The sequence below is a fragment of the Eretmochelys imbricata genome, chromosome 10 (assembly GCF_965152235.1).
Source record: "Eretmochelys imbricata isolate rEreImb1 chromosome 10, rEreImb1.hap1, whole genome shotgun sequence".
Lineage (NCBI taxonomy): Eukaryota > Metazoa > Chordata > Testudines > Cheloniidae > Eretmochelys > Eretmochelys imbricata.
In genome coordinates, this window is record NC_135581.1 from 65,877,480 (window position 1) to 65,905,306 (window position 27,827).

The following is a 27,827-nucleotide window of genomic DNA, read 5'->3' on the forward strand; positions in this document are numbered from 1 at the left end:
CAAAACTCATGAGATTTTTAAAAAGAATAAACGGGGGCAGGTTGCTATGGGTTTTGATCTAAGATTTATATTAAGTTTTCCTCTACAACTATCGGAGCTAACCATCTTTTTTTTAAAATGCTGAAATTTTAACAATCCCATGACTAGGAGCTGGGGTTTCATGGAAAACACTAAATATCATAAGATTGTGATACCATTACTGAATTTGTAAATTTTGACTTCCATCATAGTTATTTGGCAAGATGGGGTGAGTGGTAGTTGACCACCGAGGGTGGTGGAAACTAGATGAAAGAAAATGAGTTTTGATGAAGGAGTTGAAGGAAACTGATGAAGCTGTTTGCTTTCTAGGCATGTTGGCGGGGGTGGGGAGTACAAAGGTATGAATGAGTAAAAGAGACGACTGAGCATCCCCTATAACAGGTTCCATGTGGGAGCAGGGGATCTCTCACATAGAGCCAGTTTCTGAATAAGAACCAAGAGAACTGTAATGGGAAGGGGGCGGAGTACTACGGGGTGAGGACTGAGATGTAGGCAGGGACAGAGTATTGAAAGTCTAAAGAAGGAGTTAGAATTTGGAACAAAAAAGAAAGGATACCTGTAAACAGGTTGGGATAGCTAGATAATTTGTGCTGCAGCATTCTGGAAGGAAGGATGCATGGTGGGAAACTGGGAAGCCAGAGAGGAGGAGATTGTAACACTTGAGGTGAGAAATGACTGAGGTATGGACAAGAAGGGATTGTAAAGGAAAAACTGATGGGAGTCACACTGGTATTGTTTCGGATGAGTTAGAGATAACACAGAGAGAGAGAGAGAGAGAAACATTTGACTCCCCCATAATTCAGAGCAACATTTCCCCCCAAAATAGTGTACTTGAAGATAACATGGGGGCAGTGGTATACCTGCTCACTATGCAGTGTGCTTTTGCTTATGCAACATGAGCTGTGTGGGCCCCAAGAGGCAGAGTATGAGTGCATTCTGCCAAAATGGGTTTGTCATTCTCTGGTACGGTGCCACTGTTCTGTTGACATAACTTTCTAGTGTAGACAAGACCTCATTAGCAATCCAAAAAACTTGTGACTCTAATAGTCACTGTCTAATCTCAGATCCCCTGCCTACAGTACATGTAATTGGAAAAAGCTGTTTACACATCAGCCATAATAAAGCACCCTTCCTTGGGTTTTTCCCCTTTCTAATGTGGTATCTAAGTTATTCATAAATGTACTAATTCACTCAGTTCAATACTAAGGTCATTCCTCAGTAATAGGTTTTTGCTGTAAATGACTGGTATTCATTATTCCTATGAGACCTCTATCATGACGGTTTGCCTTTGTCTGGAGTCTGGCTCCCTCTTGCAGTGTTTTTTCAAAGGGTTTCATTTACTGATTCTAGAACCAACTTCTGCTAATTGTTGAAGGGCCTCAGACATCAACAGGTTTTCTTTTCCAACTTTAGGTGACTTATGTGCACCATTTGGTCTGAATTTCTGGGCCCAGATCCACAAAGACTAAAACTCAAGCAACTAAGGCCCTGTCTACACTTTTGGTAGCATGTTTGTTACATGTAGCTACATTCTGCAGTGAAAAGCAGCTTGCAGCCACACTGCAGTGTTTAATTTAGAGCCTGATCCTGCAAAACATGTTGCTACATGTTTAGCTACACACCACAGTGAAAGGCTCTGGCAGGCACGAGGTAGCAGGAATCTGCCAGAGCTTTTCCCCGCTTCCTCCCCCCACCCAGAGCCTTTCCTGGTGGCTGGAGTCTTTCACTTGCAGCAGGGATGTTACACTGCTAAAAACAGCGGTGTGGAGGGGGGAGGTATTGCTTTGGCATGTAGAGAGACATGAAGGGTATATACTCAGGGTTGTGGTGTGCCTGTACTCTACTTGCCTAACCAGTGCATCATCAGCTACAGTGCTATTTATGCCCATGCTAGCTGAGCATCCAGTGTCTATACTCTACATGCTACAGTAAGTGTAGATCTACCCTAAATCCCAGTTTTGGCACCACAGCAATCCACAAAACTGCTGCCAAACCTAATAGGCATCTAAACTCAGCCAGTGCCCAGGTTTTCAAAGTAAAAGTTTCCTAGGTGCTTATGTTTCCGAGCACCTGCACTTCTGCCTCCCTCGACACCTATCTCCTGCCTAAGTCCGAGGCCTAGAGTGATTCATGAACTCGTGGAAGAAAGGTATTCAGCTGCCTAAATTGTGGGCAGGGCCCAGGCTGGGAGGCATGCTCAGAGGTGGTCTACCAGATTGGCACCATTCAAAATCTAGCTGGTGGAAGAGGAGGAGAAGGCACTGCCCACCTTATAACTTTTAGCCCAGTGATCATAGCACTTGCCTGGGATGGGGGAGGCCCAGGTTCAATTTCCACTTCCCTGTGAGAAGGGGAGAAATGATTTGAACTGGGATTTCCCTCTTATCAAGAGAGTCAGTCAGACCAAATCAGTCTTGCTTTCTGGCCCAATGACTATTTCAGTGTGGGTAAATACTTAAATAGTCATTGAATCAGAGAGCAAAACTGAGTCGGTAATCCAATGGTTAGGGCACCCCCTGGCTGGTTGAAGACCCTGGACCCAAGCCCCCTCCAAAATGCTAAATACCTTACTTAGGATGGAAAAATCAAATGCACAAACATAAAATTTGGAATAACTGGGAAGGCAGAAGTACTGCTGAAAAGGATCTGGGTGGATATAGTGGATCACAAATTGGCTAGGAGGCAATGATGCAATTGCAAGGCTAATATTGGGGGGGCGGGAGGTGGATTAATAGTAATGTTATATGTAAGACATGGGGGGTAATTGTCCCCCTCTAGTCAGCACTGGTGAGGCCTTAGCTGGAGTACTGTGTCTGGTTCTGCGCACCACCCTGTGGACAAATTGGAGAGAGTACCTTTTGAAGTCAGTGGAAGTTTACAGGATTTGGCAAAGTCTAAAGGATTTGGCCTGGAGTCCTGTGTCCAGTTCTGGGCGCCACACTTTAGGAAAGATGTGGACATATCCGAGAGAGTCCAGAGGAGAGCCACAAAAATGATAGAAGTTTTAGAAAACGTGACCTATGAGGAAAGGTTAAAAACCAAACAAACCTGGGCATGTTTAGTCTTGAGAAAAGATGACTGAGGGGAGACATGATAACAGTCTTCAAATATGTTAAGGGCTGTTAATAAAGAGGATGGTGATCACTTGTTCTCCATGTCCACAGAAGGCAGGACAAGAAGTAATGGGCTTAATCTGCAGCAAGCAGATTTAGGTTATATATCAGAAAAAACTTTCTAACTATAAGGATAGTTAAGTACTGAAATAGGTTACAGTGGAGGGTCCTAGATATACTTTGTCCTGCCTCATCACAGGGGGCTAGAATAGATGACCTCCCAAGGTCTCTTCTAGCCATACATTTCTATATAAAAGGCATTGTTTGTTATGTGAACGCTAGGATGCCAGCAACTTGAAGCTAATACCCCAATGTGTAAATGTGAAATCTAAAATATATTGTATGGAGATTACCCTGCTCTCTGATTTACTCTTCCTAATTATGACTGATTTCACTGAGGTTTTAATAGCTCTTTTTCTCAGCAGACCCAGAATCGTCAGCTGATATAGTAATAACCACAGTCTCCATTTAAGAAAGTAATGGCTAGGTGCCACAAGTACACCTTTTCTAATGGCTACAATTGTTTTTCAGCAAATACATTCATTATACAGGCCAGTATGTGGGCAGATAGGATGTAACTAGATTTTAGGGGTTAACCAGGGCCAGAATTTGAAATTGAAGCCTTTCCCCAAGGTTAAATATTGAATAGAGTTAGCAATCCTCAAGCTGCTTAAACTCCTCTGTTCCCACAGCAGAGATTTTATATTTTGCTGAGTCCAGAATTGTGAGTTCCATAGCTTCAAGATATATTTATTAGCTGCTCTGCATATAAATACATCTGTCTCATGACATGTGTCTGGTTTTCAACAGATTCAGACCCTACAGTAAGCCCACTTGTATTACTAACTGCCTCTTACTACTAGTCACGTACTAATTAGTCATTTGTATTTATGTGATGTTGATATCACATGTTCAAACAAGTTAGTTGAATATCAACAAAATTATTATATGTTGGATTTGACCCTAATCTCATATTAGTGGGAGTTTTGATATGGATTTAAGTGGTAACATGAGCAGGCCTATGCTGCATGCTATTAATGAAATATGAGACATGAAATTTTAAAACACACTAAAGCAGTATTTAATCTTAAACCAAGTTCTGATTTCTTTGTGTGTGTTGCAATAATCTCTAAATAATGAGCATCATATATTCTGAAAAGCCCAGTAATTGTTTGTTTTAAAATTATGTAAACTTGTTTTATCAATGAAATTTTAATAGATTAGTTGATCTGAGATTTGTTGTTTGTTGTCAGTTTGTTACTTTTGTGTGATATAACATTTCACACACTGTATAATGTGGACCACATGGTTAGAGACAAAAAGGAAATGATTTCTGATCAGGTTACTCTTTGGTTACTAAATATGCATGTATAAGTCTTTTGCAGAGAGACAGATTCTGGGCCTGTTCTTTCCTTGTGGAGTTTTTCTTGGATGTTTAATTTGTTCTGATTTCTGCTTTATAATTGCAGGTTAAAATGATTTAAGATGGTGTAGGAAAGATATGTCTTAGTTCTTTTCTTATAGTAACTGTAGGACATGAATGATTTTTCAGTATTTTTAAAGTGCAGTTTAGAGTGCAAGTTCTGTTTTATTGGTGAACTCCCAATTGGAAGAGGGTGGCTCACGGAAGAAATTCCAGTCAAAGTCTAAGTGCTGAAGAGATTTAAATTAAGGAAATGACTCACAATTTTGGCAGATATGGTGGTTTTACTACTGGCAATCTCTGTAATTGCTCCTGAGTCTAGTTACAAATTTAGGAAAAATAACTACATATAAAATACACCTCACATGATCTTTCATAGCTGCATGGAGAAATTTAACTGCTCACCCACGTTTGTTGCCCTCCTAACCTTCAAAAGTGGATGGAGGATGACATTGGTAGCCTGCTTGGGAATATATTTGTTACTATATTTTGTGTATTTTGCTAGTTCTACTTTTGATGGGGAGGTGCTGCAATTTAGAGGCCTCCAAGAAGGAGTGTGTTTTAAATTTCTCCATAAAGAAACAAGACTTGAAGAAATCAGACATGACTTTACAGTTGCTTTTCTTCTCCATTACCTATCTCCACCTGTTGTTGTTGTTATCTGTTTATGGTAGTGCTTGCTTTCTGCTAGGCACTTTCCAGAGAGACTAGAAGGAACAGTCTCTGTGCAGGGGAGTTCACAATTTAAGCTTAGAGTGACATATACACAAGTAGACACATTTAGGAATGGGAAATAACACATACTGTACTTTCCTCCCCCACTTCTCTATTATGGACTGGCACAATTTATAACTATTTGTTAGAAAATTGTACCACAGGGACATGTTGCTGAGGGAGATTTGGCTGCTCAGATCCTGAACTGTCCCTGAGAAGGTAGGGCTGAAGTGGGATGAATGGGCCTCCTGTCCTCAAAGATTCCATACTCCTATGGGGCAGCATCTCAGATCCAACAACATTTGCAACAGGTGGTTGTTTATCATCAGTTCCTAACTAAATTGAAATCTGTTTTTCCTAAACCTCGCCTGATTTTTCTATGGAACGGGGTAATACAAATATCAGGCCAGTCAGTCTCTTTGGGGGAGTCGTCTGGACTCCCTAGGAAGGGAGAAAAGGGATGATGAACACAGTCCCAGCCTTCACTTGTAGCTTTAGTCAGGGGACCAGTCTCTGTGAGGGAATGGTGCAACTGCAGGCAATCAGGTGCCCAGCAGTGTGTAAAGGCCAGACATACAGCAGTCCTTCTCTCTCCAGCCTGCCCACTAATCCTGCTAGGACACTACAGCTGCCAGCCACTTCTGGCAGCACTGACTTGCTGCTGGAAGAGTTTCCCTTTACTGCTAGAGGTAAGTGTTTTCTTCATGCTCAGCTTACATCTACTGCTTCTAGAAACATTTTGATCAATCAGAATAATTAACATACCAATTTTAAATGACTTGTTTAAGATTGTAAAATGCCCAGTGGGAAAATCTGTGGGAAACCCCCCACCCAAGTATGGGAGGAAGGAGGGGAATAAAAGACTTAATTTTCAAACTATCCTTGTATTGGGGAAATGAAGTCTTTTCCCAATAGATACAGTGGAAGATCAGTCCTTTTGGACCAGAAGGCAGAGAATGGCTATCGTTTCAGTGACAAGGTAAGTGAGGTAATATTTTATTGGAACAAGTTCTGTTGGTGAAAGAGACAAGCTTTTGAGACTTATTGTTGTGTCTAAGCAGACACTGGCATCTTACAGTACTAGTCTAAGGGAGAGGATGGGTGTACGTGAACATTTCCTGTCTCTTTTTCTCAAGTGTCTGATAATGAAAAGAGTAATATTAGTGAAGGCATAATTGATAAATTCTGTAATAATCATTCATTTTACATGTACAGTGATTCCACTGCAAATAGTTAAGAGTAGAGGGTGGTAACAAATAAAAAACAACAACCCTGTCAAATGTGTTTTTGCATTTATCACAAGGGGAGGCTTAGAAACGTGTGCAGCTAAAAATGTTCATTTTAGACTAACTAAAAAGGGAGCGAGGGGAATGGATGGGGATAGAAAACTAAAACCTGTGAAGTTTAAAACAGATAATGTATCGGCAAAGTAGAAGAGACTGCACATTCTGATTCTTTGGGGAGAGGGATACTTTTGTAACCATTCTATTGATCCTACCAAGAAGAGTCATGGCATTGGCTAGAAGGAGGTATAGTTCAATCAGCTGGAAAAAGGGGCTGCTTGTGCTTAAAAAAACAAAAAGCCCTGCAAGAATTTGCTCTGGTTCTAGTAGGTAACTGAAGGAATGCACACTGACGACTGGGGGATAAGGGTTTCATATGGGAATTCATATCCTACATTGTAGTCCTAGTTTAATAGAACCCCAGAATCTTACAAAAGAGCAAAGAAATACAAACTACCAAGAAGGATGGTCAATTGCAAGTGCAACTTGTATTCCATCAAAATTAATAGCAACTTGATATAAATAAAGATGTTTCTTGGGGTTTATTTCTTTTCATTTTTGCTAAAAAAAATCCCATTTACTAATTTTGTACCATATAGGTTTATAAAGCAGGCAAAATTGCAGCACATTAGCCAAAATCTTTAGTGTTACAGCTAATCACAGATGTCCTCTGCACCTGGCAGAGAACATTCAGCAGAAGAGGGGTAAGCTGTTTTGCTCAACTTTGCGATAATGGGCTTGCAGCTATTAGCTGTGACAAGCATCTGGAGCCTCCTTTCTACAAGTGGAAGCTCAAAGTTACCAAAAATAAGATAGAGCTCAGAACAATGACCTGTAAACTACTGGCTGCCCAGTATTACAAACTGCAATACTCCTATGTACCACAAGTAGTTCTGAGACTAAAAGGTTGTTCAAGTCCTATAGCAAAGGCTGTATCTAAGTATGCATAACCCACAGATGATCAGAACATGTGCCTGGCTCCTCTTTAAAATGCCCTGAAATTTTTACATTTTTCTCACACTCCTCTCCTCCAGCTCTTAATCTACCCTTCTCCCACTAGCATGAGTAAACTGGAATGCCCTATGATCTCTTACAACTCTGACCACTTGAGGCTTGCCTCAGTGTTACATTCGTCATATCTCTCCCCAGCCATGACTTACTTATCTCTAGATTTCAATGCAGCAGTTGAACAGACTAGACAGTGGGTGAAAAGCTAGCACCAAGAAGGGAGGGTCAGGACAATACTGAGGATACAGACTGATAGCGGCTTAAAGCCTGTTGGTTGCTTAAGGCATATTTTGCTCTAACATGCTGATGAATTATCACTTCCTTACATATTAGGCCACCCTGAACTTTTCTGTCTTCCTTTTGCCCATACAGTTAAACATAAGTGGTAGATTGATAATTATAATTTCATAACATCTTGACACTAAAGAGGCATAGAGAAGCAAGTCAAATGATACAAGGGGGCAGAGGGTAAGAGCTTCCTACAATTTTAGAAGAAAATGTCTTTTTTTTTCAAATGTAGACATGCCTGGCAATAATGGGGCTTCAGTAAAATGGAATGTCAGCTTACAAGATTCATCCTCCCCTCCGGCCAAAGCTTCACAGTAGTTTTTAACTTAGGGATTCTGGTTAATTACAATTTAGACCTTGATTTCCCTTAGCACTGTAGTTTCTTGACACTTCTTTTCAAGCTTAATTCAAGTATTTTACCAAAAGGCATCATGGGATGATTAAAAGTTAGAGCCAATGCAAAACTGAGGAGATGCTCCAGCACAAAGGAACCTCCAGGTTAATTAAACCATACACCAGCTGCAAATAACCTCTCCAAAGCTTAAATGAGTTTCACTTTTTGTGGACCCTGAAGCATTTCAAAGCTGCGTGGTTGTAAGGAGAAAAGGAAGCCATGAAGGGAGGGGGAGGGAGGATCAGAATAACTCCTATCTGCTCCTAAGAGCAAAACACCTCCTCAGCATCTTTTCAGTGGCGGTCAGTTGTCTTTCATTTAACAGCAGTGGCAGGGAGGTTTTTCGCAGCAGGCAGCGTGCACCGGCACTGGAGAGCACGTTGTTCAAAGGCTCAGGGAGGCCCTGGCAGTTGCTTGCTCTGCGCGATGACCCTGCGTTATACTCCTTGCCTCCAGCTGTCGCACTCCGTGGGTCGCACCTGCCACCGCGGACCCCGAAGCACTTGCCAAGCGCTACGCGCAGGGTGTGCAGCGCCGCACAGGGAGACCGGCTGGGGCTGGTGGCCCCTACGGGCTCGCTCCTGGCTTTGGGGCCGCTTGCCCTCTCATTTTCAATGGCCTGTGCCAGGAAGACGCGCTGGCTCGGGGCCTGAGCTTGCTGGACTCCCGTCCCCGCCACCCCTGGCAGGCAGCGCTGCGACCCGGCGGTGCAATGCCTCTGGGAGATCCGGCCCCCGCCCCCGCCCCCGCCCCGGCCCCCGCCCCCGCCCCGCTGATCGCTCCCGTGGCGCAAGAATAAGAAGCGGTGGCCGCTAGCGGCGCAGGAGAACCGGGCAGAAGCTCGTCGGCGCTGCGCAGGGCGCCTGGGGCTCCTCCAGCGCCACAGGTAGGCGAGTCCTGGGTGCGGGGGCCAGGGTGGGATCAGTGCCGCTAGGCCGGGGGCTGTGTCCGGCGCTGGCCGCGCTCCAGGACACGGCCCTGAGCGAGAGCGCTCAGCGCGCGGGGCGCCCCCGGGGCTGGCCGAGCTCTCGGGCTGACTGCAGGGGTCTGTGCTGGGCCCGGGGGGAGGGGGTCTGCCAGCCCGGCCCCGCCCCGCTCGCAGCTGGGGGAGCCCCGCTCTGTCGGCCGAGCCCGCTAACGCTGCCCTGGAGAAGCCCGTAGCCGGGGGAAGGGTTCAGCTCGCGGGCAGCTGGAAGTTGCCCAGGGAGCGAACTGCGGCTGCCTCCCCCAGGGCGCTGGGCTCCTTCCCGCTCAGGCCGGGTGAGGTCGGGCCCCTCGCCTAGCCCTGCAGCCTGACTTCGGGGGGAGGAAAGCGGGCTGCGTTCTCCCCTGCGCCACCCCAGGCTCCTGGGCCCGCCGCGCCTTGAGTGGCCGCAGGCTCCGCGGCGCGCTGCGAGTGCTGCGGCGCACGCCCCTCGCCTGCCCACCCCAGGGGACCCGGTCCGCTCTGCAAAGGAGCAAGCGGCCTGCCGGGGGAAGGGCCGACTCCGCAGCGGTCACGGCGTGCAGAGCCCCGTGTGCCCCTCGGGCAGTGACATGCCCGGCAGCGCCTGACGCCCAGCCTGGGACGTTAGAACTAGTTTGAGTCCGAGGGGGCGTTGGCCAGGGTTGTTTCCCCCAGCCTCTGCAATTACACCTGGGGGCTGTAATTTCTTGTGAAATAACTGCCAACCCTGGGCGGCAGGGACTAGGGTTGCCAGTTTTTGTAGGATCTATTCCTGGAGGTTTCATCACATGACCTAATATTCATTTAAAGATTAATCTTTAATTCCTGGAGACTCCAGGACAGTCCTGGAGGCTTGGCAACCCTAGCAGAGACGTTGGTGTGTTGGCTCATTGGGGCGGTATGGCTGTGAGATTATTCATGTTCAGGCCCATAACTGATTGATTGATTTAAATCGGGAGTTGTCAGGACAGGAAAAGTAGCTCTGTTGTTCATCTTTAGCCTTCCCAGTGCTGTGCTGGCTCTTTCAGACTATCACCCATAAGTGTTGATGATGACATGTATGTGACTAGGGTTAAGTACTCCAGCTATAGGAAAATCTCTCACCTAGAGGCAGGTTTTAGTATGCACAAGATTAATGAATATTGAAATTGGAGTGTGCCATGTACAATTCAGTAATCTGAGCTGAGTGTACGGTGTAGAATCAGCTTTCTGTCCTAACAGTGTTAATCAGTGGCCGGCTGTTAAGAGAGCACTCCTTTCTAGCAGGCTCTTTATTGTGCAGCAGATCTTTTCATTTTGAATCAAACTAGTGCTTCTGTTTTGTTTTGTTTTTTTTTAAACTGACCTTTGGTTGCCCCACATAAAGTAGTAATTTTTCTGGCGTATAGTTATCCCTGAGTTTCCCTGGATTTCACGGCTTGCTTCAGAAGTATTTGTTCTGTGATGCTGTTTATTGGCTATTGTGGCAGACAATGCCCACACAGTCTGTTTGATGTGAAATTTATCCACTCTATAAATATGGTGATTTTTTGCATTTTGTATTCTGTATGTTCTGCTTGTTGCTGGAAGATATTCCTCTGTCCTGAGATAAGACTCCTCTAGCAGGCTTTCTCAAAAACTGGTCCATGGCCGGGTGCAAGTCCCCGAGATTTCCTTGACAGTTTACGTTTCTCAACCTTTCTGATACCAGGGACCAGTTTGCTGCCTTCCTAAAGGACCTACCTCTATTTACATGATACTGAATTGCTACCAAACGTGTTGTTTAGAGTTGTTCGCTCTTTGGTGGATTAGATAGTGCATTTGGGCTGGTGGTGGGGTACTAGATACAGTATTCAGAATACTTATTAAATGGCTACATATGTCTGCAAGGGGCAGCCATAATGTTTAGCGTAAGCTGATAGTGATATGCAAGTGTGAATATGTCCCTTGATTCACTGTTAAGATAGCATTTGTGCCCTCCACTCCACTTACCGTTCATGGGCCATGCTTTTGCCATGCAAATTGATGGAAGGCAGAACTGTTAGCGTCCAATCCTGTAAACCTCTGCACCTGTGAATGACATCAGTGGGAGTAGTTCTGAGACTACCATACCGTAAGGGTTATTAGAGCACTGTTTTTGTAAACCAGGGGTTGTTGTTTGTTTTTTTTTTTGTTTGCTTTAAAAAACAAAGAAAGCCACACACCAGTGGGGTCTTGATCATTTTAATTGGAACAGTATTGCGTAGTGGATGTAGTACTAGACTAGGATTCAGAAGAACTGGGTTCTATTCCAGACTCTGCCGCTGGCCTGCTGGGTGACCTTGGGAAAGTCACTGCATCTCTGTGCCTCAGTTTCCCCATCAGTAAAATGGGGCTAATGACACTGACCTCCTTCGTGAAGTGCTTTGAGATCTTCTGTTGAAGGCCTAGGTATTTCACATGAGTAAGTTGTATCTACATCAATAAGCATTTGTAGGGTTGATTGTTTAGTCTGTTTCCTCTGAAAACCAATTGCTGCAGCACTAAGAGGCTACCTCTGTTTCTGTTGTGTTGATAGCAAACCTTGTCTAGGCCTATCTGCTGCTGCCAACGTTAAGACATTCTGGGGTGGCCAGAAGTGGGGTCATTTAATTGGAGCAATGTTAGGGGAGCTTGGGATGTAACAGTTTGGGAGAGGTGGGGGTTGGCATGCTGTAGCCTTGAGGAGGCCCCTCTGGTGACAAGCCCCTTTTCCTCCATGGTACTTGTGAAATCTGCAATCCTTAGAACAAAGGGCGACTTTTCTAATGACAAATAATCTAGTTCTCACAGTCATTATCTTATTTTCCTAATAACTGAAATCCTGAATATAGACAAACTGCTCCTTTCTGCTCCTCTCAAGACCTGAAAAAGCATTGCTATTTAACTATTCATATTGTCTTAGCTCACCTGTGGGGCTTTCAAACATTAACTTTTTATGGAAGTTCAGCATATCCACTGAGCTCTACTGTCTTCTGGTGGTCAGGGCATTCCAAAAGCCTGTAGCTATTTAAGCAGTGCAGACACAAAGGGCTTGTTTCCATCAATCACATGAACTAGCTGCTTTAGACTCATCTCTCTTGGTTAATTTTGTATCATAAAATTGGGAAACAAAATACAAAACTGTCAAGGGGAAACAAATTTATTATGGTACATTAGCAGCATAATTAAGCTTTAAGAAACATTGACTGTTTTGAGATTTGTAAAAGTCTGTAGAAAAACATTCCCAGGAGCACATGCCAATGCTGTTTAAACATTTTTGTTAGTACAACTATAGTAGAGTTTACCAGAACTGAAGTTTTTACAATTCAGATTGTAATGCTTCTAAATGTGCTGTATTTGAGTAAGTAACAAAGAACATGTCAGCAAAATGACAAACCACAGAAAAGTGGGGGAAAGACATTGTTAAAATAGATCTTCATTTTTCTTAGAGTGACAGTTACTTTAAAACTGGAAGTATAAAGCAATGAGTACTTTCTTTTAGTAGGCAGTTTTGCACTATAAGGTGCGGCAGTAGAATAGCTTAATTTCAAACTCAATTTTAGATAAACTTTTTAAATATTTTAGGTACTGCAGTCTTGAAGGTGCAGGTTAAATTCTCATAAAAGGTACATAAAATGTAGCTGTCTTGATGTGGTGTTCAGAGCTATTTTAAAGTTGAATATTTTGTTTACACTAGCTTATTTCAAATTGTTTTTAAAACACCACAGGTTAAAGGACATATTAACATTTGCTGAAGTGTAAATTTCCAGCTCAGTAGGTTTTAAGTAGTCTGACTATTGTTGCTTTAGTTTCATCTGTCTTTTGTGTTGTGAAGTTCCTCTGTTTCATTGTTTGCCACTAGTTTCTGCCAGTGTTCTAATACTAGGGTTGATATGTTGTTAGCCAGGGTCTATGTTCCTACAGTACCTTGTGGAATTTCTCCCAATTTAATTTAATCATGAACTCCAAATCTTTTTAGACTCTCTTGATCACAAATAGCAGCAATGGATTTGCACTTGGTAATACACAGTACATACCTATGAAATCCTCTTCTATTTATGGTCTCTATAACAATATGAAAATATGTTAATATTACATGTGACTAAAAGTAAAACTTTTTTTTCTTTTTTAGAGCTACAAAAGACTTTTTTGGGGGGCGGGGGAGAGATTTGCTTCTCCTTCTAAACTCCATTCAGCCAATAGAGGATAACACTATCATTTACATAGCACCTTACATAAATTGGTCTTTTCCCTGATGGAAATATATATATTGTATATTACCACTTAACAGATATAGCCAGCAAACCCACAGCTACTATTTGTGTACAAGGATCCTAAAAATCATAGAGAGTCTAAATATGCTGAGTTCATGATGTTCCAGAAACAGGATTCCCAGTTAACTTCCTGATAGAATACATTTATATAACTAGTTTTCCCTGTAATCCTCTTGGTGACTTGGAGAGAACCGGAACTGCCACTCCCAGGTGGTAATCTTCTTTTTTTTTTTTTTTTAAAGGCTTAAAACAATTTGTCCCCCGTGCTTGGGTCATTAGTCCACCTTTTAAAATTGCTGTTTGTGCCAGACCCCCACAGGAAATAGTCCTGTAAAATGAAAGTAGGGTTTATTATTCCAGTGAATCTCTCACTCTGAGGCCTGAAAATCTTCTGCAAATCAGACTCCTAAAAAATACCACCCAGTAGTAACTATGTAGTCCCTGAAATCTCCCAAACCGAGATCTACAGTACTTAAACTGGAAATCTGAGATATGATTTTGTTATCCAGGAGAACCTCATTTTCCTTCGAAAAAATACGATATTTTCAAGGGCAAATAGATCAGTAATTCTCTGTTTCAAAACTATTAGCATGCAGTGTTATCTCTTGCAGACTGTGACTGGATCAGTATTGCCAATTCCAAGCATTTAAAAGTCATGAAATATTAACCCAACATTTATTTTATTTATATATATATTTTTCTATTTGCTTTCTGGGTTTTGAGCCTTTGGGGTTTATATTTTCAAGCTTTTCTCTGCATCTCTGAGGGGCTAGAAACAGGGCTGGCTCCAGCATTTTTGCCACCCCAAGCAGCCAAAAAAACTCAACAACCCCTGCTGCCGAACACAAACACAGAGTGATGATGCGGCCGCCGAATTTCCACTGGCAACCGAAGAAGAGTCACGTCCCCACCGCCGAATTGCCACTGAGTGCGAAACAGAGCGGCTGCCGAATTCCCAGCAAGGGCAGATTGCCACCCCAGAGCCCGACCTCCTGCCGCCCCTTTATATTTGCCTCCCCAGGCACCTGCTTGGTTCGCTGGAGCCAGCCCTGGCTAGAATCATACTCCTCTGCTGCTCTTTTTTAAAAAAAATTAATGCTGAGATGATTTCAGAAGCTTTCACCGAGGTCGTAGCACATGCGACCAAGTACTTGTGCTGACCACATTTGTTGAAATGGCTTCCAGAGAAACTTGAAAACAGTGCCTGTTTTCATTGATCTAACAGCAGCGTATGACGTGGTGTGGCACGCTGGCCTGCTTGTGAAGGTATCATGGGTCCTGCTACCTGGGGTCACAGGCATCGTTGAACTGTTCCTCCATGATAGGCAGTTCAGAGTCCATATGGGGGAGAAGACGAGTGCCTGGAGATGACAGAGCAATGGGTTACCCCAGGGCTCTGTGCTTTCTCCAACCCTGTTCAACCTTTTACATCAATGACCTGCCAACAACGGAGTCACGAAAGTTCATTTACACAGACGACATCTGTTGTGGTACCCAGGCCCAGACGTTTCACGAGTTTGATGCCATCTTAAACTGGGACATGACAAAGTTAGCTGACTAATGTAAGACTTGTCACCTCCAGCCAAGTGTCATAAAAACAGTCTCCGGTTTGTTCCATCTTCATCACGCCAGCGCAACCCTAGAACTGAATGTTTATCTGAATGGTCAGATGAAGCATGAAGTAGAACTGGTTTATCTAGGTATGATCTTAGACCACACACTGAGTTATCATGCCCACCTGAAGAAGACCATCGCTAAAGTTAAGACAAGCAATAATCTTCATAGCAAACTGGCAGGTTCATCAGGAGGTGCTCGTGCTCCAACTTTGAGGATGGCAGTTCTCGCCACCTCATATTTGGTGGCGAAGTACTGCACACCTGTTTGGAGTCTGTCATCACACAACAAACTGGTGGATACACAGTTATACGCATGGTGGCATGTCATCTCTGGCACCCTGCATCTGACTCCACTCCCATGGCTTCCAGTTCTGAGAAATATTGCTCCTCCTCATATCAGATGAGAGGTTGCCACTGGCAAGTTACTGGAGAAAATTTGCGCCAACTCAAGCCTGCCACTGCACAATCACCTTTTTAAACCACCAGTTGCACGTTTGCCATCATGTCACCCATTATGGTCTCATCCACCATGCCAGGATATTAGGGCAGAAACACTCTGGCGAGAGGAATGGATATCTGTTCTAATCCCCAGCCAGTCCCTCGTCGCCAACCCCACAATTTGCCTGCCTGGTTTTTACCTGCCCCATCATCAGTGGTCCCTGTTGAAGGTCTCTGCAGCCAACCAGTATCGCTGGGGCCTTCGTGACAGCCCTTTGTGCGGCTGTGGCACAGTACAGACAACGACACATGTTGTCAATGAATGCCTGCTGACTAGGCTCAGCAGTGGCCTAGAAGAACTGCATCGTGCCACTGAAGATGCCATCGGTTGGCTAGATGACTATGCACACGCCAAGTAAATAAGGAGCTGGAGATATATTTATAAATAAATATTGAGACTTGTGATAAAATCGTAAGAGTTGGGAACGCTGCTGTCGCCAACTTTATGGCTTACTAGGAAACATTTTGCTATTCTAATATGCAGACCCAAAAAAAAAAAAAAGTCCAGTTGTGGTTATAAATGATTGATTAAACTATTTAAAAGGCAAAAGGGGTTTCTCCCCATCTGTTTTAGTAGGTGCAAAATATCAAAGGGTTTTGCACTTATCATAGAAAAAATTCTCACAGTTGGCTTTTTTTCTCTGTTAACCCAATATCAACATACATGACTTTAACTGCAATAAAAGATCAGATAAATCTCGGTAATGCTTTATAACTTGCTATGTCTTTAGACTGGAACACTGTCTCTTATGATTCTGATTCACATTTGTTTTAGTCATTTCAGGGGTGGATGGGCACAGGTTTGAACTTCGTATCTGGTAACATTCATCTCAATAACTTGTTGACCTAGATACTAAAAAGTGATTGTAGACAGGGAACTGAATCTTTTTAAAATAAATAATAGTATTAGGGTCTTAAAACAGATAAGGGCCACGCTGTCATTACACTGAATTCCCTCTGCTTTCTTTGTCGCCAAGACCCAAGCTGAGAGTCTTTCATTTCTCCTGCAAGGGTTGATAGCAACACACACGTCCCGAAAGCAGCATAAAAGCGGAAATTCCTGGTGTAATTGCTTGTGAAGCCTGAGCAGAGTCTCAGCACGTAAGGGAAAAAAAATGCTTGTATGTTTTTATTTATTTTGGTTATTAACATATACATTCTGTGAGCATCTATCCCATTCTCTGTGTGGTGCTTCTCATATTTAAAACAACACAGTCAATTACAGTGAACTCTAGAATCCACTACCAACCAACCATAATTCATTCCCACAGCACATGCAGCCCCTAATTTCTTTTTGTTCTCACCAATGCTTTTCCTTATCTTGCAGATTCATGCTTACTGAAGATGTCAAACATGGGAGTGGTGTCCACCTGCTTCTGCGTCCGTTCTTTCGTACACCTGCTTAGGCCGGGAGTGCAGAAAATGGGCTATTTCCAACTGCACACTGCATCAAGGTGTGCTGCTAAGAATCACTACGAAGTGCTGGTGCTCGGTGGGGGTAGTGGTGGAATCACCATGAGCGCTCGGATGAAGCGGAAAGTGGGAGCTGAAAACGTGGCTATTGTTGAACCACATGAGGTAAAAATCTTTTTAAACGTAGAGAATGAGGTAGTAGCTTTCCTTCGTTGAGGAGCTGGTTTGTGTGTGTTCTTGCTCCTTCCCTCTGTTATGCAATTTAGAATTAAAATCCACCCAGGTCTCCCAGCAGGAGAATACCGTATAATGCACCATAAAAAAACCGCCTTTAGCTATGGCGCATGAGGCAACATTTACAAAGTACATATCTGTCTATACAGCTTCTTTCATTAGGAACAAAGTGTGACACACCTTCCAGGTGAAGGTTCAGATGATCAAAAAGCAACATATTGTTGCTTCAGAGAGAAAGTCAGAAACCTTGCACCGAGGGTGACCAGATAGCAAGTGTGAAAAATTGGGTCTGGGTAGGAGGCCTTGGGTGGGGGGGGGGAAATAGGTATCCTATATAATACAATTGTCCCGATATTATCGGGACATCTGGTCACCCTACTTGCACCCTTAGGGCTAGGTTGTTCAACCAACTGAGTAGTTGCCCATCAATCAGTCTTGCCCTTATGTTCATGAACTTCATGATCTGATTGAAGAGTTTCACTTCTATGAAGTGAAACATCTTCTTGGGTTCCAGAGCTACATGCCTAATGCACTGCATCACAGCCAGCCCTTCTCTGCTCCAGACTCCCTCTAAAGACAGTCAATACCTCTATCACTATAGGGGATTATCAGAGGCACTTTGTCCTACTTTCCCTTTTCCTGGGTCTCGGTGAGCTACCTCTGCAGTCCTGTCAGCTGTTAAATGGAGGCCAATTCATGGAGATGTGAGTTCTTTCTTTCAGAAACATTACTATCAACCCATGTGGACACTAGTTGGTGCTGGTGCAAAACAGCTGGCAACCTCTGGACGTCCGACAGCCAGCGTGATTCCTTCAGGTGTAAAATGGATCAAATCTACAGTCACAGAGTTAGATCCAGACAAGAACTGCATCCGTTTAGCGGATGGCAAAAAGGTAACCGTGATAATGATGGATATCCATGAGCCTTAAGATAGAACTTACTTCTGATTTCCCACTCCAGAGGGCTCCCATAAATACAAAATAAATTTCCCATCCTATATGGGTCCCATGAAAATGTCATTGTACACTATCCAACAAGTCCTGAAAATGTATTGAAAATACTTGTTACACTGATAGTATGATAACAACTGCTTCTGTGTGGTGGTGGGTTTTTTTTTGTTTTTGTTTTTAAAAAAACAAAAATGATGACAAAACCCTCCAGATCAATAGATGCTTTTCTCTCCAGGTGGCAAGTACCAGCATGTTTTCAGAACTTGTTTTAATGAATTGGATACTGCAAAATATGGAATAATTACCTTGCTGAACAATGGAGTAAATGTTTTGGATGTTCAGTGTATTAGTTTATTTCATACTGATGCATTTTTAATCATTCCACATTTTAGCATTTACCTTGTATGGTTTAAAATACATGGCTTAGTTTGCTTTCCGTAATTTTATTATCTCAGTGTTCATTATTAGTTGTCAGATTGTTTAAACAAACCTTTTGAGGCAAAGTTCATTATGTCTAAAATGACATCTCCTCCTTTTTTTTTCTTTATACTATAGATATCTTACAAATATTTGATAATTGCCCTTGGGCTTCAGCTGCATTACGAAAAGGTATTCACTTTAAACCAAATACATTTTTACTGGTGTTAATTGCATAGAAATTGCACTTTATATTTTTGTGATCCTCTAAATATAGTGTTTTTTCAATACAGTCTATAAAGTGTGTCCAATAGTTCTTGCAGTAATAGCTATCTTGGATGAATATTCGTGTCTCGTTCTGGCTATATAGGCTCTAAATTCCACTGGATAGTAGGGGCTCCAATTTGGGGCCATTCTCAAACCATTCAGCATAAATGACCTCTCTCAAATAACATTGCAAAGCTGTCCTCTTATTTATTCATTGTGCCTTTCCATAGAGATACAATTCTGATTACACACAGAAATAACTCTTGATTGGCTGGCTGAGTAAATTGTAGAATCCTAAAAATGTCAGACTGCAAGGGATCTCAAGAGGCCCAATGACTTACTATAGAAAAGAGGCTTGATTCGCAGCCTAGCTTCCATCAACAGCACCCAGCCTTCAGGCCCCTACTGGAGGGGTTTGCAAGTAGTGCAGCTGCCTGCAACCCTGCTTAGCCCGGGCCAGATGTGGAAGATTGGCAAGGCCTCCCAAGTGAGACATTGATTCATTACATCTTGGGGGCAGTTTCTGCTGATTTGGGGGAGGCACCATAGAGCCTATTCTGGAACTTAAATCCCACAGTGGAGCATTGGGGAGGTGATAGTATTAGGGTGCAGTAGATTCCACTGGTGCCACTTTTTCTTCTTAAAGTTTATTACATTTTTATCAGACAAGTGCAGCCTAAAGCCTTGAGTCCCCTAGATATTGGTGTGGGAGGCATATGTGGGATCTGTGTCAACTGTTGTCCTAAGCCTAGGTGAGCATGTGGCATAGCTTTTGATAAATGGGAAAATGATGATGGTGATCTATGGAGCTCTGGTAGTTGTAGAGGCAAAATGGAAACAATTACTTGAACCATCACTTCTGAGTGAGAAGCAGCTTGTTGCTTATCTAAAGTCAACTACCTCCTACGTAGATTAGTTCTATTGAAACCAAACTGCACAATATTTAGTGATTGTCAGTGTTTGCTGTTAGCTCTTCTGTAGCACAACCTGATAAAGACAAGTACAATGAATACCCAGGGAAAGCACAGTGTGGCAAAACCAGTCACCACTTATTTATAGCTAGATCTCAAACTATTTGGGTTTAAAAATAGTAAAATCGTGATTTAAAATTAAATCCCACAAGACAGGTATAGGTAGGCCCCTATCCTGCGAGGGATTTGTGTGTGGGCATAATTTAACTCACTGCAAGTGGTCCCAGGGAGTTGATTGCAAATCAGTGAACATGCATGTCTTCTTGGCATAGGTCTCAGTGCTGCAAACACTAATGCACATGTGTAGCTTTACTCCAGAGAGTTGTCCCACGGAAATGCCCGAGTCCCTTCTCTGTAAACAGAGAATAATTCCCTTCCTTGTAAGCGTGTCATGACGATAAATAAATTGATTGAGATGCTGATACAGCAATGATAAGACATTTCAGGATACAAATAGTTTCCTTAAATGCCCAAGATTTCTTTAGTTCTGCTGCAGATAACATCAGATGACAAAAACTGAAAGATTTTTAAAAAATCAGATTTACTTTTCACTATTTAAGCTGTTTGTTTACTTTTCAAGTTCACTCAGTTTGGACAATGAAAACAGATCAATCCTTTCCAGGCTCTGACTGTACATGAGCCCAGTGATACAGTATTATTTTATATAACACACACACACTCTGCTGGCAATGGTTATGATTACAACTGTTATACTTTTTAAAAAAAAATCACGGCACCATTAATACTGGCCTTTCTGCTTTGTACAGCTTATTTTCTCAAACGCTAGTTTTGGGGATTCACCCCCTGACAGGGCCCATTTTTAAAAACTAAGAAGTCTGTGGGTGCAGCGGAAAATAGATCTACCTCCAGCTCAAACTTTGGTTTCCCAAATTATCTATGTTATAGATTACAAATAATCTGAAGACAGGGGAAGACTTTTTTTTACATCCATTTGTTCCAGCTATGTTTTAATAAGTCTTGTTTTGTTTTGTTGTAGATTAAAGGTTTGCCTGAGGGTTTTAATTATCCTAAAATAGGTTCCAATTATTCAGTCCACACAGTAGAGAAAACATGGAAGGCTTTGCAAGACTTCAAGGAAGGAAATGCCATCTTTACTTTTCCAAACACTCCAGTGAAATGTGGAGGAGCTCCTCAGAAAATCATGTACTTGTCAGAGGCCTACTTAAGAAAGGTACATATTTCATCACATCCCCTACTGATGCCTGTTACCACTGCTAGAGATCAGACTTATTTTATGGGGATCATGTTGTAATTATGACAGAAATAAGCCCTGAGGTGGAACAATATATTGTGACTTAAATCTTAATAAGGTAATTGGTTTGCAGACTAACTTTTCTGAACTTCTATCAGTATGAAGCAGACCATTAGGGCTCAGTGCAGCTGAGGAACAAAGGATGCTCTAAGCTACCATTGTGCCTCTATGATGCTGTGGCCAGCAGAGAGCCAATTCAGTCCCCAACATAACTTACAGCAGTGTCAGGATTGCACTGGCTAGTATGGGCTCCAGTTTGGTGCCTTCTAGCTGCCTGGAATAGATGGAGTGCAGCAGCATTGTCATCATGCCCCCTTCCACTCAGCCAGATTGGCTGAGAGGGAAGGGTGGTGTAGAGTTGGCCAGCTCTATACTACCTGGTGACTTTCCCACGCTGTGGGAATACTCAGCTGGCTAGTAAAGCTTTGTGGTACCAAAGGGGCTATCGCAGGACCAGGATCTTGCCTTAATGTTTAAAATCTTTGTTCTATATACTAAAGATTAATACTATTTATATAACCCTTTTCATGCTAAGGGATTCCAAGAGCAGTATGCATGCTACACACAAACCCCACTGACAGGAGCCACTTAAATGCACAAGCTATTAAAAATACACACCACACAGCTTAGGAAGTGAAGCAAAGAATATGATTGTACCCAGTTGAAAGTACAAGGGGAATCTTATGTAGACAGAATGCAAAACCCAGATAGGTGTTTGGCTAAGACATTAAGGCAAACAGTGCCAGGGGACTTTTAATAGGCAAGTATTTAAACCCTCAGTTTTGCGTGTCGTCCAAAATGCTGTGGTCCCTTATTCTATGCTAGGTCACTTGCTTAGTACTCATTTATTGGGTAATCGCTGTTATTTGACTGACTGCTACTCCACTTCACATGGCACCAATGTTTTCCTGGGAGGTCTCACCCAAAGAAGAGCTGACCTTGCCTAGTTTCTGATAAGATAGCTGAGAGGATCAAATCTTGAGATGGTGTGTCTCCAATACACATTTTAACTGTTTGAATATTAATATATAAAAATTCAAAACAGCTGCTAGTTACACAGTATATGCTCTCATTTACAATAGTGTAGTGTTTCTATCCAGTTTTACTGCTTTTGTCGTCTGTTCACTGTTAAATTAATTTCTTTCTACCCAGACAGGAAAACGATCCAAAGCCAACATCATCTTCAATACTTCACTTGGATCAATTTTTACTGTTCAGAAGTATGCTAATAGATTGCTGGAGATAATTAAGGCTAGAAATATTGTTGTTAACTACAAACACAATCTCATTGAGGTTCGAGCAGACAAACAAGAAGCTGTATTTGAGAATTTGGACACACCTGGAGTGACTGAGGTTTATCAGGTCAGTAAGGTAGAAGCTTTCAGGCCTTTAGTTTAGTGGTCTTCCGTTTTTGCCATCACTATTTACTGTCCACTGAAATACTAAATACTGAGATTTCCCCTCCACCGCCCAGTATGTAGAAAACTAAGTAACTTCAAACATGGAAACAAAAACTGGGGCTATTCCAGCTAAAATGGTAATATTGTCGTTTCCCTCAAAAAACTCTGAGCAGGATCCGCACTCTCAGCTACATCTGCTGAGTGGTCAAAAGAAGCTCCGCTCTGACTAAAATTGTTTGAATAGCACAGCTGGAGTGGATCAATAGCTGGCTAGCAATATTAAAGCAGGTAGCAAGGACACGCTCAAAAATACTAAGAAATTGAACCTTACATGTGATTGTAACAAGGCAGAAGACCCTCTTCTCCCCCTCTTTAATCTTTTCCCCCTCATCCCAATGCAGATTTGACCTGCTATAATAAGGGTATCAATTTCAATCCTGTTCACTGAATTCCATTTATCTAGCTGTTTGTTTCTTTCTCTGCCCAGTATGAAATGCTTCACGTCACACCACCTATGGGACCACCTGATGTACTCGTGAACAGTCCTGTTTCAGATGCAGCTGGCTGGTTAGACATAAATAATGAAAGTCTGCAACACAAGAAATACCACAATGTGTTTGGTATTGGAGACTGCACGAACCTTCCAACATCAAAAACAGCTGCAGCAATAGGTATAGTTCAGCGTCTTGTTTTTTAATGGTTGTGTTTTTGTTTTTTGTTTTTACTTGCGTGTTCCAGCTGGACCATCTTTCAGAAAACAGACTTAAGCCTTGTGGTAATAGAGAAACTTCTGACCAAGTACAATTGGCTTGTAGCGATTAAAAAGCAATGCTGTTTCCCAAAACTTACAGTATGGACTACAGATAACAGGTTTCAACTGTTCTTAACTTGCAATTTCAGCACTCTCATACCCAACACCTCTGATCTGAGTTTTCATTTGTCTCTAGGACAGAGAGAGAGTTTGACAAGCTATGAAAAATGAACATAACACCAGTTCAGTTATGCAACTCTTCATTGGATCTCAAAGTACATGCATATGCTAGCTGAGTGCTAAGACTGTCCTAGTCAACTGGCCCCATGTTCCGTACTTGCAGTCACTGAATTTGAACTATGCAAAATGGACATTAGGCATATGCCTATCATGGTTAAAATTTGAATGTTAAATACTCTGGCTGTAGAATATGGAAATACAATAATTAAATGTAGTTATTGGTATAAGAAAAACCGTGCACCTAAAATGAGTGATGTATTGAACTAACCCAGCACAGGCAATGTTGCCATAGCTTGTATCAGCTCTTTTTAACATTATACAATATTTTATTATAATCAGCCTGGAACTTTAATAGGAAACTTCAAAAATGTTTTGGAATTAGAGAACTCCCCCTCCCTTTTTCCCTGAAACATGAAGTTCAGACTTCACTATCATGCACCAATATCTTATCTGTTGTAGAAATAATTAGGAAAAAATTTATTAAACAAAGGTGAAGTCCAACTAAATTATTATACTGGAGAATATACAACCTAAAAAAAAAAGCTGAATTATTCTCATTCTACTAAGCAAACAGAATTGTACAATTGTTTCCACGTACTGTATTATTGTCACCATATTATAGTGTAAATACTATTTATAGTAGGAAAATGCTTCAACTGTAGTGTAGCCAAAGTTGTGTAACTTTTTATCTCTTACATAGCTGCCCAGTCTGCAGTGCTTGATAAAACAGTTTCTTCGGTAATGAAGAGCCAATTGCCAACTAAAAAGGTATTTTAATGTTTCTAAGAAGTTGCCTTATTAGAATTATCCAACTTTTTTTTAAATAAAAAATGCGAGTAGAGTATTGCTTATATTTTAGGTGTTTGTATTCTTAAAATACAGCAGTTTAATTGTTCATGTGCAGCTAGTTTAGTTATCTGTCCCCCTGTCAGCAGTAGCAGGTGCTGAAGAACAGACAGGGTACCACTCTCTTCTCCATCCAGTCCTGAATTTTTAAATTGACTTTCTAAAGGAGAAAGGTTCTGAAGGAAAAAACTTAGTGTAACTTCAAAACTTTATTTGTTACCCTGAAACCAATATTATGTTAAGCCTTTCTGGGAAAAGGCTTAAGATTATGGAGAATCCAGGAAACTGAAAATAATTGAGGGGACTTAGTTTTAGTATCAAATAATAACTAGTATTTATACAAGACTCTCATGCTTTGGTGTGGGTTTCTTTTTTTTTCAAAGGTTAACAAGCTGCATAGTACTGGGCGGGGAAAGCGGGCTTGGGGGGAGAGAAAGACCCTTTAAAAAGAAATGACAATGTGTGTTAAGCTTAAATTCTCCCCCACCCCCGTGCACAAAGCCTAGTCTAGCCCCAATGATATAATTGCTTTACTGACTCACTAAGTAGGAAGAATGAAGAAAAAATGTCTGAATTGACGAATAATTCTATTCTACATAGTCTTAAACTGCTCATCACTGTAGTATCTGATTGCCTACAAGCACTGCATTAAGCTACAGACTTATAGCTTATAGACTACACAATTATCATATGATGTTTGCTCTACTATCTGCTCCCTGTGGGAGAAGCATGAGCAATGGAATGCCTTGTTTTTGATAGGATTTAATTTTTTTAATTAAATATACAAGTTGCTATATGTTGATGTTAGTAGGCAAAGTCAAAGATATGCCCATTGCAATCAAGGGTTTGTCAGTCGTCTTTAGTGGCCAGCTGTAGCTGCTTCAAAGATGCCTATTGTAGGCAGCTGTTAAGCTGCTTCTCCCTCCCTCCCATTAGGTCTCATCCTGTTCTCTAATAGTCATTTATTCTGCTTATTACAGTAGTGCCTAAGGGCAAACCAAAGAAGGGGGTCCATGGTGCTGGGTACTATACAAACACAGAAAAGACAGTGTCTGCCCCCGAAGAGTTTAGTCATGTTTCTCAAATATGGCCACAAGGGGCTTTTTTTGGGGCCACAGCCTCCTGGGGTGTAATTTGCGGGGGCAGCAAAGCAGCAGCCTCTTCCTCTCCCTGTTGGAGTTGAGCTCTGCCCCAACTCTGGATACAGCTGGAGCACAATGCTGGAGGAGCAAGCAGCTGATGAGTTTTCCCCACCTTCCCAGGATGGTAGGGCTCAGGCTTTGGGCTTCAGCCCCAGGCAACAGGTCTTCAGACATGGAGCTTGGGGCTCTGTCCCCCAGCCATGGGGCTTCAGGCTCCATCCTTCCCCACATCCAGGTCTCAATTTGTCCCCAGACTTGCTGGGGCTGAGTAAGTCTGCTGTGAAAAGTGATAAACCTACTTACTAGGTAGGAATAAATAAGTTACTACAATTTGGATGTTTACATGTACATAAATTTTATGTTTTTCCTAAAGCTAAATAGGAATTTTAGGAAAACTGTGTGAAAGCAGCCACCAGCAAGAGTTGGTGGCCAGACTGAGGCCAGCAAATAATTAGGGTTCGAGAACCCTAAATAGAGATTGAAATGAAGGCACAAGCCAATTTAAGACCTGAAATTTAATATCCCTTCCAAGATTTGTTAGTATTCACCATATCTCTCTGGATACTCTTATCTATATAAATGTCCCATCTCTTTTTGAATCATGCTAAAATCTTGGTTTCGGTGAGTTCAACAGTCTAATTACCTATTGGACTGGAAAAGTATATCCTTCTTCGTGAGTTTTGAATTTGCCACAATTACATTTTATGTCCTCCTGTTGTGTGAGGGAGAACAGAAGCTCCTGTCTAGTGATCACTGGCTCAGGTTTTGTAGTGAGGGAGGGAAAAGTAGTTAAATATCCTCACAACCACAAACATGCTGTCCTTGACTATATACTATTTTTTGACAGCCCCAAAAGGATTGAATGGTTCCTGCTCTAGATCAGGGTTGAGGCCTGTTGCTTCAGCATTAGAGAGAAACTTACATTGCTGCATCTGTTACGATTAAAAACTTCAGTTTCTAGTGTACTCATGCTGCAACTTTTCACAAGCTCAACATTCATTTTGAAGTGTTTTTGGATAAACCCTATTCAGGTTGACCTTGCTTGTAGCACTTTGTGCAAAATGTACATGATGATGATAAGATACCTTTCATTGTAGTACGATGGATACACTTCCTGTCCCATTGTAACAGGCTACAATAGTGTGATTCTAGCAGAATTCGACTACAATGCTCAGCCTCTGGAAACCTTTCCCATTGACCAGAGTAAGGAGAGACTACTCATGTACTACATGAAAGCTGATCTAATGCCTTTTCTTTACTGGAATGGATTACTAAAGTAAGTACTCCAACGTATACAAACTAATTTTGGCTTCCGAGGTAATCCCATTCAAACATACACATAATACCCATGCAACAGGTTATACTGTGGTTTAAAGTGAGCAGATCATGTTCATCAGAATGCTTTTGTTTCATGTCGCTACCATCTAACACAGGGGTGGCTAACCTGGAGCTACTGGTGCCAAATTTCCAATGTGCTGGGGAGTGCTCACTGCTCCACCCCTGGCTCTGCCCCAGGCCCTGCCCCGGCTCCTCCCCCCCACCCCCCATGCCACAGAACAGCTGATTGGGAGGTGCAGGGATGGAAGGGGAGGTGCTGGGAGAGCGTGGGGGGGAAGCTGATGTGGGGGCTGCTGACAGATTACTGTGGCTCTTTAGCAATGTACATTGGTAAATTCTGGCCCCTTCTCAAGCTCAGGTTTGCCACCCCTGATCTATATAAACTACTTTGGCGGACACATCCAGCAATACTAAATATTCCCACTTTAATATCTCATTAAAAGACCAAGACTGTTTCCAATCATCCGAAGCATTTTAGGCAATCACAAGAATTGTTTTCCCCAAATCAGTGCTGGTGATAAAACATTACCAATACTAAAATTATGCTCATAGAACTCTTACTTTCCTGCTCATCTATTTGCAATCTACTAGTAAACCCATGGAACTATATCCAGAAAGACCCCCTGTTCCCTGAAAGAAAACTTGCAGTATTGTATTTGTTACGGGTGTGGTGGTAGCTAGGAGCAATAGTAAAATTTACTGAGTTACAATGAAAAAGATTGTCTAATTTATGCAGTGGCTAAAACTTTTTTTTTCCCCCCCACTCCTTAGGGGCTACTGGGGAGGTCCTGCTCCTATAAGAAAGCTGCTGCATCTTGGTTTGAAATAATGATCCAGTCAACTTTGCTTACTGGCCAGAACTAAGTCTAAGAAAAGGAACCATGTTTAAAGCACACACCTGTTCTCTCAAATAATAGGAGCACATACTTCTATGGATATTGTACTTCATGTATCAAAGGCCAGGTTTTTCTTCTGGTGAGAATTAAACCTTTAATTCAAAGTTAATGTAA

The 27,827-nt window shown here is 42.2% G+C and overlaps 1 protein-coding gene across 3 annotated transcripts; it reads left to right on the forward strand.

The window, feature by feature from the left end:
- The first annotated feature begins 8,994 nt into the window (after positions 1-8,994).
- Positions 8,995-27,822, forward strand: SQOR (sulfide quinone oxidoreductase). Of its 3 annotated transcripts, none has more exons than XM_077829190.1 (10): positions 8,995-9,148; positions 16,903-17,153; positions 17,945-18,115; positions 18,728-18,781; positions 20,825-21,019; positions 22,253-22,462; positions 22,988-23,171; positions 24,192-24,259; positions 26,577-26,755; positions 27,589-27,822. In XM_077829190.1, exons 2-10 carry the CDS (start codon positions 16,920-16,922, stop codon positions 27,644-27,646), a joined length of 1,353 nt encoding a protein of 450 aa, XP_077685316.1. In that variant the 5' UTR covers positions 8,995-9,148; positions 16,903-16,919; the 3' UTR covers positions 27,647-27,822. The 3 variants fall into 3 exon arrangements, with proteins under 3 accessions (XP_077685316.1, XP_077685318.1, XP_077685315.1); XM_077829189.1 differs by lacking the exon at positions 8,995-9,148 and adding an exon at positions 11,521-11,630; XM_077829192.1 differs by lacking the exons at positions 8,995-9,148; positions 24,192-24,259; positions 26,577-26,755; positions 27,589-27,822 and adding exons at positions 11,511-11,630; positions 23,448-23,724.
- The last annotated feature ends 5 nt before the right edge of the window (positions 27,823-27,827 follow it).

Coding starts and splice junctions, on each gene's coding strand:
- SQOR (XM_077829189.1), top strand. Junction 18,782..20,824: donor TTCAGCTGCATTACGAAAAG/GTATTCACTTTA, acceptor GTTTTGTTGTAG/ATTAAAGGTTTGCCTGAGGG. Junction 22,463..22,987: donor GAGTGACTGAGGTTTATCAG/GTCAGTAAGGTA, acceptor TTCTCTGCCCAG/TATGAAATGCTTCACGTCAC.